This window comes from Heptranchias perlo, chromosome 12 (genome assembly GCF_035084215.1).
Source record: "Heptranchias perlo isolate sHepPer1 chromosome 12, sHepPer1.hap1, whole genome shotgun sequence".
Classification (NCBI taxonomy): Eukaryota; Metazoa; Chordata; class Chondrichthyes; order Hexanchiformes; family Hexanchidae; genus Heptranchias; species Heptranchias perlo.
In genome coordinates this window covers 28,787,280-28,801,871 of record NC_090336.1, presented here as the reverse complement: position 1 = coordinate 28,801,871, position 14,592 = coordinate 28,787,280, and the positions used below count along the sequence as shown (strand labels likewise).

The following is a 14,592-nucleotide window of genomic DNA, read 5'->3' as shown; positions in this document are numbered from 1 at the left end:
TCTGTTTTTCCACTCCTCTTCTGAGGGTGATGGCTCATGCTGGGACACTGCTCCATAGGTGCCATCAACCCCGCGGTACTCACCTAATTGACTATTCCAATGCTCTCCATGCTGGCATCCCATCTTGCACTCTCCATAAACTTGAGCTCGTCCAAAACTCTGCTGCTCATACCCTAACTTGCATCAAGCCCCGTTCACCCACCATCCCTGTGCTCGCTGACCTAAGTTGGCTCCAGGTCCAGCAACGCCTCAATTTTAAAATTCTCATCCTTGTTTTCAAATTCCTCCATGGCCTCACCCCTCCCTATCTCTGTAACCTCCTCCAGCCACACAACACTTCGAGATCTCTGCTCTCCTCCAATTCTGGCCTCCTGCACATCCCCGATTTTAATTGCTCCAGAATTGGCAGCCGTGTCTTCAGCTGCGTAGGCCTTAAGCTGTGGAATTTTCTCCCCAAACCTCTCTGTCTTTCTCTCCTCCTTTAAGTCATTACTTAAAACCTACCTCTTTGACCAAGTTTTTGATCACCTGCCCTAATATCTCCTTATGTGGCACTGTGTCAAATTTTGTTTGATAATGCTCCTGTGAAGTACTTTGGGATGTTTTACTATGTTAATGGCACTATATAAATGCAAGTTGTTGATAATGTTGTTGTTCTGGTATGAACTTAAAATGGTGAATGTCAGTAGGCAGCTTAACCATTGTCGGACTTCACAGCCAAGACAGAACTGGTACTCACCTGATGTTTACACATGAACGCCTTGCAGCAGGTGTCACTGGTATGTGATCAGCAGCAGGGAATCTGGGTGAGTTTCCCCTCCCTAGCTGGTAGGCACTGAGGTAATTTGTGGCACTTCCACCGCTATCATGGACGAAATCGGCCAACACAGATGAGCCTATGAACTTCCTGATGTACTTGGCCCAGTGCCAAGTCTCGTGGAGCAGTTGCCCACTGAATAGTCAATGGAGCCTAATACACAGCACTAAGTTCATTGAAAAACACAGAATGTAAAACTAAACAATAAACTGTCAAATATTTGAGTGCTCTACCTTTTGTGCTTCATACGCATCCTTTAGGTGCATATAATTGGTCACAGCCCTCATGGCAAAAGGTAGCTTGCCAATGGCTTTAAGATCAATAGGTCTTTTATGTGCTGTTGTTATGAAGGTGTTCATCCACCAGTAGGTGCCTTTGGAGATTAGATTCACAAAGGGTTGCAAGAATCTGACACCTAAATCTTGCAGGTCTTCAGGAGGTTTCACCTCTCTCGAGTGTTTGTAGAAAATATAGCGCTAAAGGAGGAAAAGGAATACTTGAGTTAATGACTGTGTCTATGTATAAAGGGATGAAGTTGAAAGTTTACAGTATTTCCTGATTGTAGCAAATTAAGAATCATTAATATTCTTTTGTTACCATAGCACAAAATGTGCACCTACACATTGTCCAACAATTTTTTTCCATTTTTATTCCCTCCTCTCCTGCAAATGCTGAATGTAACTGGAGTAGAGTTCCATGGGATTTGGTACCTCACTCAGGTGGCCATTCTTCATGTGTGAGTCCAGACAGTGAATTTCAGCAGGTTTTGTGACTGTGGTGCAGCATCACAGCAGAAGCTATTTCTGTTCTCTCTCTTGTGCGCACAGACACACACAAATCTTCCAGCAAGGGTCACTAGATAGCATCAGCAATAGGATCACAGGCTAATTTTTCCCTCTTCCAGTTGAGAACACTGAGGCCAAATATAACACCTCTAGCTCTTCCCTGGTTGAAGTGAACTTTATCCTTCTATCTAAATGTGCTTAATAGAATTTTATAATGGATTCTTAGCCTGAAGGAATAAGCAAACTTCTTTCAGTAATGAAAAGCATGTCCAAGCCAACACACTGCAAATAGAATTTTTAACAAAGGGACCAATCATAATAATGCATATATGAATTATATCTCTCATCCGTGGTATAACTAGATCCACCCCACGAGTGCACTTCATATCTGATTTATGTATCATATCCAGTGTAGCAGGCAGCTGTCCTGAATATTAGATATGTTATGTTTGCCTATATTACAAATTATAACAGTGACTACACTTCAAAAGTACTTTATTGGCTGTGACGTACTTTTGGACGTCTCGAAGGCTTGAAAGGCGCTATATAAATGCAAGTTCTTTTGAGTTCCTTCTTTCTAATTCGTCTGATTCTTCAGAAACCAGCCTTTTTACTTTTAGGCTATCACACTATGCCAATAAACAGCATCTGATGAAGGGAACAGGTGGAATTCTGTGACTAACAATATTTTAGCTGCTTTTGAATTAATCTGATATAACAAACCACTCATAATTAATGCTTTCAAAAGCAACTTTCAAAATATGCACATTCTACGTAGGAATACATAGAAGTTACAACATGGAAACAAGCCATTCGGCCCAACCAGTCCATGTTAACATTTTATTATATTACATTCAGCTGATCTGTATTCATGACCTCCACTGACTTCAGTGGATTTGCTTTGGAATGCATAGGTAACTGTCCTTAAGTGATGCCATGAGCAACTTTACAGGGAGAAAATCCTGATTTAACAATCTCCACTCAGCTTAGAAAATTGATGCTTTTGTAAAAAAAAAAGAAACAAAACTTTTTTTTTCTAAGTACAGTGCTTTTCTCTGTAAACCAGAGGAGTACTTTAAACAAAAATCAATCCCCCATATATTTTACTTCCCTTTGAAGAGTGTGCTAAAAAGCAACAATACATTATGGGGTTCAGATAATGCCTGCAAAGATGAGAGCAGAGCTTGAGTGCTTGATATGTTGCCATGATATGTTGCAGCCTTGAAACACACATTCTTATTTTATTCCATATAATAATAAGTACAAGAGTTACTGGAGTTGCTTTATTAAGATTTTGTTGAGGTTGTAGTAGTAGGGAACCTGTCTGAGGAACTTAATGGAACTGACTATGAAGAATGGAAATTAATATGGCCTGAGTGGAATACTGCAGGATATATTGATGGTTACTGCTTGCGATTTTCAAACCGAAGTGATATGTTGCCTTGTACATATTTTATTTCACATTTATAGTTACATTCTCCCATCTCTATAGCATGTTAGCATATTTTTTCCACCCTTCAGGTTTACCCACCACATGCACTATTACTAAGGTAGGAGTGTGACTAGGTAACTTGCTCCCATAACCATATCAGTGATGTTTTGTTCCAGATGCTTGATGGTACCCAAAATTGTCCCATTGTGATTTTCCCTCTCTGAGAAGTGTCACGCCTTTTCTTGAATTTCCTGCCAGCATTGAAGCCAAAACTGGAGACGCTCCACGTTGGACTTAAATTTACATCATGAAGCAAGATATTGCAACCATGTGCTTCACTCTCTCTCCCTACCCTTCCCCCGCAAACATATCCGTGGCAAGTACAAAAATCACACCCAGGCGTGAAACAATGTTACCTCCAGTTGTGACAAATTATAAAATGGAAACTAAAGTAGCTTAAAGGATACCTTCATGAAATATTTCTCACACTAAATTATTCAAGTGATTTAAACAACTTTTGCAAAAACACTTATTGCAACGCTGAGTTTCAGATGGTTTGACTACATCTGGATGTCTGTGCTATTTATAACAGGTCTGAAGCCCTCAGCACAAACAAATAAAAAACATACTTGAAGCACTTTTCTACAAAAATGTGAATTTGTTTTGTTGCTTCTGTCCATATATAATGTCCATTAGGTGGACAAACTATGTCTTTTTAAAATTATTAATGTACTAACAATGTGAGAGAAAATAGGTTGCTTTTATTTGCTTTTAAGCTGCAGTAATATCTGAGCAGCATTACATATGGATTAAATTAGAAGATGTCTCACTTCAGAAGTGAATGGCTCATTTCCATAACAGTGACATCACCAGATGTTTCAACCTTGATTAAAAAATTATCAAAACTTAAGTTAATTTTGGAAACACAAAGGATGAAGTAGCAAACTGGATATAAATCTAACGACAATAGAAAGCAGAGACTGGTCAGGCATGGCAATAGTTTACAAACAGAATAGCGAATATCCTGCAATACAGTCAGGAGCCCAGAATTCTGAAGGGGCTGCTCCACTGGTGCAACCTACTGCTGCCCAAATCAAAGGCTGTCGAACCCATCCCTAATTGAGGAGATGGTGTCATTAATATGGTTCGGGCAGGCACATTGCACCTGTAAGGGCACAGTACAGGCACTTGCCTCGATTCCTGCTGGAAGGCAGAGCTGTGTCACCAAGAGGATCCCAAGGCCCTACATGGGCCGAAGCCAGAAGGGATCTAAGAAATTTATAGTTCCAATGGGAGCCATTAATGTTTAAATTCTGGTCGCCAATCTGGTCCAGCATTGATTACATCTTCCAATGTCTGAGATCTTTTCTAGGACATCAGTGGGACTCATACGAGAGTTCCGCTGAGGCCATTTTAGGATAATTCGGAAACTCCCTCTGACATGCATATTTCATGTGAAGAGTGTGTGGAAGATCTAGTCATGGTAGAGCAGAAAACACGAATGGAATAACTTAGAACCGGTTCTGCCCTATTTTCTAATTCCCCCGAGGGCCCGACTGGAGTTTGGGCTCTGGGTTTTTATTGGCACACTTGACGACCATTATAACTCATTTCTGATTTTGTACCTCATTAATTATCCAGTTCAGTCCAGTTATGTTAACAAAATCAATACCATTCAGTTGTTTCTACTATTTTTCCCGTATGGTGCATATTCCTTGTTTTCTTCGTTCTTTGAGCCAAGTGTTCTGGCACTGATATTTCGTTGATATGTACGTGATATTGAGCTAATTGGTTTCCCAGTTTGAATCCTCTTTACAGATAGGTTTTGGAAGAGGAGTAGGTGCAGTGGAGCAATGCCAGACAGGTCAAGCTGCACCAGAGGCAGACAGCACTCATTTGTTGGTATCTTCTCACCTGGATCTACAGGCTGAAGTGCAAATACCAAACTGTGACCATGTGGAATTTGCTACACAGGGGAGTAATTTTAACTTAAGCTGCCTGGCAGGAAACTGACAGGATTGAATCAGCCACCCATTTTACACCCTGCCCGATTTTACTTTCCATTATAGTCATAGAATCATAGAAAGGTTACAGCACAGAAGGAGGCCATTCAGCCCATCAAGTCCATGCCGGCTCTATAAAAGAGCAATCCAGCTAGTCCCATTCCCCCGCTCTTTCCCCGTAGCCCTGTAAATTTTTTCCTTTTAAGTACTTATCCAGTTCTCTTTTGAAGGCCGTGATTGAATCTGCCTCCACCACCCCCTCAGGCAGTGCATTCCAGATCCTAACCACTCGCTGTGTAAAAAAGTTTTTCCTCATGTCACCTTTGGTTCTTTTGCCAATCACCTTAAATCTATGTCCTCTGGTTCTTGACCATTCCGCCAATGGGGACAGTTTCTCTCTATCTAGACCCTTCATGATTTTGAATACCTCTATCAAATCTCCTCGCAACTGTCTCTGTTCCAAAGAGAACATCCAATGGAAAGTAAAATCAGGCGGATTGTAAAATGGGTGGCCAATCCAATCCTTTCAGTTTCCCACCGGGAAGCTTAGATTAAAATTACCCCCACGTGCTCTGGGTCAGCAGACATCCAGATGCAAGGGCATCTGCACCTAACATGCACCACAGGGCTGACACTGCCAGTGGCTATAATGGTCAGCTATGCCTTCCAGATGTAGTTAGCATACAGTCAAGTGAGTGTTCATAATACACTGTTTACCTAATATCCGATCAGAGGACCCATCAGAAAATCTATCCTAATGTCTCAATGGAAGACTGAAAGAATTTACAAAATTCACCCTATGCAATATAAATATTTATATACGTTTCTAGGAATTATGGAATTTATTATTAAACGCAAAGATTCGTGGATTGGTGTTGGCTCCATCATAGGTAACAGAACAGAAGTACATGCCCATGACTTGTTATGTGAGTTCTCCTGATCTGAATTGTAAGGGGAAATTAAGCTATTCCTCACAGGGAGGAAGGGAAAAACAAATTAGGTGTCAAACTGCACCCCTTAGCAGAAGGTTACTGAGGAGCATTTCCAAAATCTTCAGACTTTTAAAAAAAAGTATCTCTTGCATTTTTTAAATATTTCTGCAAATTTATCAAATAGGTGTTGTAAATAACTTTCCAATCGCAACTGACATTAAAGAAACATAGAAAATAGGAGCAGGAGTAGGCCATTCGGCTCTTCGAGCCTGCTCCGCCATTCAATATGATCATGGCTGATCCTCTATCTCAATACCATATTCCCGCTCTCTCAGGAAAGAAAAAAGAACTTGCACTTATAAAGTGCCTTTCCTTTACAATGCAGGTTGTTCTGATGCTTTACAGATATGTTGAGAAATGAGCTGCGATGAGTGTTGTTCGAAACAGTTCTAGTTATTTTTTTTAAACCACAGCTCAACAATCTAGCACTGCACATTCATTGGCAAATCATGGACTCTTAAACTGTAATATGATGTGGACGAAGATCCACAACACCAGAAGGTGCCACCCTGCGGGGAGCTACCCTGAAAGGAGCGCAAATTGGAAAATTGTGCTACAATTTCGTAGTCTTATCTCTGACCTCCATGGCTCTCCACTTAAGGTGTGGATCCGTGAATTGACCTCTTAGGTTTGATTTTTTTCAAATTGTACAAGTACTAGACAAAATACACATGACAGAACAATTGTAATTACAGATCTGTAAAGCTAAACAATACTTGGGCACAATCAATCATTTGAGCACTAAATTTTCACACCAAACACCTGGAAAAAAAATCTGCAAACTTCCAGTCATTAAAATTTAAAAGTAGATTTAAAAAAAAAAATGCACAGAGCCAAATGTACCAAATACTAGAACATGAGAAGGGTGGCAGATTATTAATTTAACTTAAAGCAGCTGTCACAAGCTGTGCTGCAAACCATTTGTGGGAATGCAATGCTACGAACAGCCTTCTGAACACTGGAAAGCTGGATTAAGGAGTGGCCACTGGGCCCAACAAACCTGTCCCTTTCACAAACTATGTACCATCTGCTGTATCTCGGATTCTATTCAACCCATATAATCTCCTGATGAAAGATTATTCAAAGTTTCTGCCATTGCCTTCCCCCACCTCCACCAAAGTTACACCAAGCAAAACTCCAAATACCTATGTAATTTTACATCATACAGTATAGGTCCTACACCAATTGCCTGTCTTTTTGTAGCATAGTACGACACACTTTCAAGATCATCTCTGCAGGCACCAAAACAGCTCAGTCTAATTTTGATCATCTTACATGAGGCTATATATGAGTCACAGGCTTATGTTTCATACTAAAGGGGATTCCCTCATTTCAGCAGATAACTACAAGCAGGAACATAACCATTTCAATCAATCCCTTTTTGATGGGCTTTTCCATTGATGTCATATCAATTCTCTCAAGTTGCTGGCTGCACAGTTTGAGTTGAAGACATGGAGTGGTGGAACAGTGAAATGTCAGTCGTATTATATGAAGGTGGCATGCTATAGCAGTCACAAATTTGTCAATGAGTATAGCTATGATATACAGAAAACATACAGCATGGAAATGATAGAAATATGAAAATCTTCAGAAACATAAGTATTAAAGCTAATAGATTTTCTTTTACCCACAGAACCATAGTTATAGCACAGAGGAGGCCATTCAGCCCATTATGTCTGTGCCAGCTCTTTGCTAGAGGTATGCTAAACTAATCCCACCATCCTGTTCTCTCCTCATAGTCCTGTATCTTTCTCTGCTTCAAATGTTTCCCCAATTTTCCCTTAAAAAGGTGCAATGATCTCTGCCTCAGCTGCTCCCTGTGGTAAAGTATTCCATGTTCTCACAACTCTCTGCACAAAGACATTTCTCCTAACCTCTCTCTTCACTCTTGGCAACAATTTTAAATTGATGATCTCTTGTCATGGACTCCCCAAGAGGAGGAAATAGTTTTTCCCTATTCACTCTGTAAAAAATGTTTCATAATTTTGAAAACTACGAAATCTCCTCTTAGTCTTCTCTGCTCCAATGGAAATAGTCCCAGTATCTTAAGTCTCTCATCATAATTATAGCTTCTAATTCCTGGTATCATCATGGTGAATCTATGCTGTACTGTAGCTTTAATGTCCTTTCTATAATGGGTTGCAAAAACTATACCCTAAACATTGCCTTGTACAAATGTAGCCTTCTTTTCTCATATACTCTATGCCCCTATTTAGCATACCTAAAGGATTAACTTTACTTCGTGCAATTTGCATGAATATGGGTGCATTATAATTAAAGTGCATATGTACAGCCAATCAGTATACAGCTGCAAGAATTTTGCTGAATCACCCATTAATAAATTAAGTAGCCATATGAGCAATAAATAATGCAAGTATAAGAATCCAATAGTGCAATGAGTGAACTTAAGTGCTGAGGGAGAGCAAGGTGAACGAAGAAGCTTAATTTCATAAAACAGTAAACCACAGCTCATTATGGGTGGCCAGGGTAAATGCTCTCTAAAGCCAGAATAGCACCCTACAAGTAACCAGAGGCATGGAAGACAATTGTCCAGCAAATAAACATTATATCTACCAACCATTGTATAGGGAGGGGCATGCGCAAGGAGGTCACAGATTTGAATGCCTATTCCCTTTCATTCCTACATGGGGCTATGCTTAGCAATTACTTACATTGGTTTCAAACATGTAACTATTTTCCTCACCTTACATAACGCATAATTTCCACTTCCTCTCCACCATGAAGACAGACAAGCAGCCTACTCCTAGGCCTTAGCCAATGTCGCTCTGTACTTTAAAATCTGCAACAATAACTTGTGGTGCTGTACCCTGATGAGAAAGCACCTCATCTCCTCCACACAATACACCACCTGAGATCAGGGAACTCAGCATATATGGAATTGCAGATATAAACTTCTGTACTTAAAAGAGTATTAATTTCTCCCATGAACTATTTTTAACTCACTGCGTAACAAATTTGTTTAAATGCCTGTCTGTGCTATTCTAACACAGTAATTAATCTGTTTATTTTGATGTATTAATGACTGCATTAAAATAGCACAAGCAAGAATTTAATGCAAACTTGTTAACTGATGTGCGAAAAATTAAACCTGTGTTTCATGCCCCAATTTACTTCTAAAAGGAGGGGAGGAAGTGAATGGCCACAGAGCATGAGTTAGGAACATAGGAATTGCCAGATGAAAAAAGACCAAGGTCTATCTAGTTTGCTTTCTACTATCCTGGTAGTCATACCTGAAGGCAGAAAAAGGAGGAAAGAAATGTAGCAAGGCAGAGGGATTTAGAAAGAGATTACCAGAGTGCAGGGGCTGAAGGCTCGGCCACAAACATTGAATTGGATGGTGGGGGAATTACACAGTAAGTTACATTAGCTTCCCTAAAAGGAGAGAGGAAGATCAGAGGGAAAGTCATCCTGGACTGCTCTCATGCAACTCTGCACAGAACAGCAGTGCGAGAGGAAAGGACACAGATGCTCACCTCCTGTACATCATCAGAAGAAACAGAGAGAAAATACAGGCAGCATACTCTCAACTTTTAAAAAGTTTTGATAATTATTCATCTAAAGCATCAGCCTTGACTCAATAGTAGCACTTTCATCTCCGAGTCAAAAGGTTGTGGGCTTAAGCTTCACTCCAGGACTTTAGCACATATTCTAGGCTAACATTTCAATGCAGTCTTGAGGGAATACTGAAATGTCAGAGGCGCTGTCTTTCAGATGAGACATTAAACTGAGGCCCCATCTGCCTGCTCAGATGGATATAAAAGAACCAACTGATACTTTTCGAAGAGCAAGGGAGTTTTTCAGTGTCCTGGCTAACATTTATCTCTCAACCCATGCTACCAAAAGAACAGATTAACTGGTCATTTATTAAATTGCTGTTTGTTGGACCTTGCTGTGTGCAAACTGGCAACAGTGACGACCCTTCAAAAGTAGTTAATTGGTTGTGAAGCATTTTGGGACATTTTGAGGATGTGAAATGTGCTATATAAATGCAAGTTCTTCCTAACTTTATCACTTTTCTGCACAGATTTCAAACTAATTTAGTAATTGTGTGATTCCTGCTTTTTAATAATTAAATATTGGAATGTAAAAAATAATTCTTATATCTTTGTTTGCTCGGCCTCTCCAGGAGTATTATACATCTATAAAATAAAACATTGTTTTGCATACATGCAAGCCAATACTTGTATTTCATTTTCACCTCTTTCCTCAAACTGATTAGATATCTCAGGGGAACTTTGCGGGGCTCCTCGCCTGGTGTGCCGCTTCTCTGGATGGTAGTGCAAGTCGGAGACAGAGCTATAACACTATAAGGCTGATTTTGCAACCTATAGTACTGTCTAGTGAGACTCCATACCAAGAGTGAAGCCTCACAAAAGTCACTCCTCTTCTGTTCATTTTGCAAATGAACCTGGGTGAAGTATGATCCATTGTCCACCTTTTAAATAACCTCTCTTCTAAGTTATAGTCACTTCTTGTTCATTCAGTGCTTTACGCCTGTAACCTACACGCAATGTTAACCAAGAATCATCTTTTATGTTCAGAAGTACACTTAGTTACTTTGCATATATATTTAAATTGATAAATAAAATGTGTGACTTTTCTCACTTTAAGCAAATTGCATTAGAACTTACATTCACACTATGTGTCAGAGGAATTATTGTGTTATCAGTCATGACACTGTCCAGATGAAGCATGCTGTTGGTGTCTGGTGTCAGTTTTAAGAGGTTAGACTTTGGTTGACTTTATTTTTAAAGCAATAAATTACTTGGCTCGATAAGAGTCACACAACCCACATTCTGACAGTATAAGCAGCAAGATTTATGCTAAGTCTCACTAACCAGTAAGGTGGTTATGAAAAGACTCTCATTAACTTGCAGTGTAATCATGAATGGACCCACATAGCTCCTCTGATGCCTCAGTGGACTAATGCACCATCTGATGTGATACTGAATCAAACACACCAGGAAAGTTCAAAGTTGGATTCTTGATAGGATTCAGAGTTATTAGATTTAGGAATGTATCAAGGTAATGTTATGGGATTTGGATGGGTAGGCTAGACCAATGGTAAATTTCTGCCTGAAAACTGTTATGTTACTGTGTTCCTGTGATTTGTATTGAGTAAATTGATCTCAGGTGGGACTATTGTAGGAGTGGTAGAATTGGCCTCAGTGTTCCAGACTAGGGAGGAGAAAAGAAAATTCCGCTGGACTGATAGTGATTCCCTAGGGAAAATGCACATGCGCGGATGATGGATGAGGACAGGACTTGGTTCACCAGTGATGCCCCTATAATCGAATATCCTGCTGATCTCCACTCTTTGGGGTTATACATTCAGAATGGCCATTTGATTGAGCTGTTGGAGGCCATTGTACATAGAACAGTACTCCAGCATCAGTTACTGCCTTTGGAGGTGGGGAAGAAAATTGGAAAAGGAAAAAAAGAGTAGGCCCTCACTTACCCGTACTCTGATGACATTGACTTCCACAGCCAATAACATACCATACAATATGGCCAATAGTGTTGCAATACAGAACCGGAGTTGGCTCAGCCCAATTCCATGCTCATAAAACTTGGCAAATTTGACAGTTTTTGTAATGAAAGCTAAAGTCCAGTAGACCAACAAAGCTGCAAAACAAACACACACATTACTGATATCAACTTTTTTATTAAACTGTAAAAAATGCAAACTTAATTGAATTTGTAATTCCACATTTATAATAATTAGCACCATGTATACAGCTGAGCTCATCATTGAAGCCTTATGCCTGTGGGAACCAGGAATTTATATTTAAACAAAAACCTTGAGGTGACATACCTCAGGATTTAATATTGCATTCTTATCTGCATATTTGTGCTGTTAAAATTGTTAACTTTTTATTCTATTACTGTCTCTAAGAGGTTCTGAAATAGAAACACAGGAACAGGATTAGGCCATTTGGCCCATCCAAACCTCTCTACCCTTTTGTTAGCCAAGACATTTAGTTATCTTTTCAATCCAAATTCCCCATCCTTTCTCCATAACTCTTAATATCCTTACTTCCCAAGTAAGTACAGTGAAACCTGCATAAACGAACACCCCCAAAAAATGGACACCTGCAAAAAACTTACTGACAGTTCCAAATAACATTCTTTGTAATAGATACAAGCTACATCTTGAAACCACGGACACTCACAAATTACGAACTATGGACAGCCTTCAATGCACCAAATCCGTTTACAACTTAAAACACGGGACTCGCAAACGGCAGCGGGTGAAAGAAATGGCTTTTTGGAATGGAGATCTCTTTACCCAGCATCCATAGCGGAAGAGAAACCGCTCTATCTCTGGGATTGAATGATTGCATGGTTCGATCCCAGGGATAGAGCAGTTTCTCTGCCATTATGGATGCTGGGTAAAGAACTCCCCATTCCACAAAAGCCAGTAACTGCACCAGGCAACATCACATCTCACTCCACCAGTATGTCAGGTACTCATGGGCAGCTAACAGCCCACCACCCACCCACCAGCACATCAAATATTAGTAGCTGCAGCACACGGAGGGAGTAAGGTTCCCAACTCTCTCGAAATGTCCGGGAATTTCCCAGAATCGGGTGTTCCTCCACAAAGCGCTGCCTCCAGCAGCCCGAGAGATTCAGCGATCTAAATTTCCCTCCGAAGTGCATCCCCCCACCCCCACCCCCACCCCCACCCCCGCCCCGCTGCTGTTGGAGAAGACTCTGGCAAAGAGCCATGACCTCGGGGGGTGCTATTGGGCTGAAGAGTTTCGGCACTCGGTGGGGGGGGGGGGGGGTCTCTGAAATGGGTGGGGCTCTCTGAAATAGGGGGGTCCCTCAGATTCCCCTCTTCCCCATCCTCGGTTTCCCTTCTTTGCCAGCTCACCGGTAGCCTTCAGGTTCTTGGAACTTGTCGCACTGCTACAGCTGCTGGCACGAAACCACGAGCAAAAATAGTCAACTACAAGGGACCCAACCTTTATAAGATAAATGCAGTAACATCTATAGAAGTCATATGATCAGGCACCACGTGGTCAAACCTCCAAGAATGCCTCCAACCAGAGTTGGCAACCTGAGGAAGGAAGGGGTCCTGGACAGGGGTCTGCAGGACATTAATCCCCCCAACTTGACTGGGATCTCCAGCCTCCAACCGTTACCTCATCCTGTGCAGGCTGTAGCAGATCCCAGGATCAAGACATCAACCCCTCACTCAGTGGAAAAGGATCCCAGGATGGCAATGAACTGGGAAACCCAACAAACAGAAAATTAACTGAAATCACATCCGACTGGCAGGGCTGCAGAATTAAGCAAGATCCCAGGTTCGGGCGAAAAAAAGAATGAACGTTGCAGGAGATACAACCAATCCTGGGATATTTGGTTCATCCGGTTTATTGTACATACAATGACTATTTTGAAAATAAGGACACCTGCAAATAACGGATACCTGATGCAAGTCCCTTAGGTGTGCCTAATTTACAGGTTTCACTGTATCTCCTATTTAAACACTCAGTTGATTCTGCATCTATGGCTTTTTATGAGAAGAAATTGTTGCTGGATTTGCTTTTAAAATTATGTCTCCTTGCTCTGAGTTCCCCTACTAGAAGGAAGAGATGTTCCTTATCTATGCTTTCAAATCCCTTCATTATATTAAACACCCTCAATCAGCTCACCCCCTTAACCTTGTCATCTCTGAGGAATATAATCAAAAGATACCCATAAATATAGAATAAAATCCTTTGCTGTTCATATAGGACATTGCATTGTGCATGGGGCTTTGAAAGGCAACATGCATACAGTCAATGACTCTCCAAATTCTTGGGCCATTGACAGTGCTGTACAGATCTTTGATTGTGTCTGAAGGTCTTTATTGAAGAGAAGTGCATTTCTATGACAACCTTCCTGTTTAGCCTCAGCCTTCTCATGCATAATTCCTCAGTCATTCCCAGGTAGCTATACCTAGGAAGGTATATCCAATGCATTATAAACCTTCTGGCTCTTAATGTACATCTTGTGTGCTACCTCATATCACAAATAGCCCATTTCTGCTATAACTGATCTTCTATAGGCAACTGCAGTATAAGTGCAGCACAGAATCCAATAACCATTGTAGTCAAAATACTGTGCGTTGTAACTCTGTTCTGCAACAAATCATCTGTCAACAAAGCCAAGCACTCATCAGCTTTTCTGCAATGCCAGTTTTAAATGAGGGTTGGGAATGCACTGCACGTGCAAAGTGTGAGCCTTAAAAAATGGTCCAAGTTCTATTTAAAGACCAATTATGTCAGAATTAGCAAGCTCAACAAGATTAATGCATAAATTCATCACTATAATACCTCCAACCAGTAATTCTGCAGCATGTGATAATAACACGTTAAATATGTGCTGTTCCACGCTCCCAAATTTATTGCTGCCTAATTCATGCATAAAACAGGCACTATTGTTAACGGCAACAGTAATTTCCATACTTATACAATGCTCTTAGTTAAAGCTTATAATTCCCAATTACAATTGGGTCCTAATTTCCATATTAACTCTGGCTGTGTATATT

The 14,592-nt window shown here is 40.5% G+C and overlaps 1 protein-coding gene across 4 annotated transcripts in view; it reads right to left on the bottom strand.

Annotated features, from left to right (window-relative positions):
- abcc8 (ATP-binding cassette, sub-family C (CFTR/MRP), member 8) overlaps positions 1-14,592 on the bottom strand; it is a 200,913-nt gene that overhangs the window by 173,154 nt on the left and 13,167 nt on the right. For all 4 annotated transcript variants that reach the window (XM_067993856.1, XM_067993858.1, XM_067993859.1 and 1 more), the window contains exons 4-5: positions 11,509-11,675; positions 1,051-1,293 (exon numbers count right to left, since the gene is read on the bottom strand). In XM_067993856.1, coding sequence (XP_067849957.1) covers positions 1,051-1,293; positions 11,509-11,675 — 410 coding nt within the window. The remainder of the gene's footprint in view (positions 1-1,050; positions 1,294-11,508; positions 11,676-14,592) is intronic.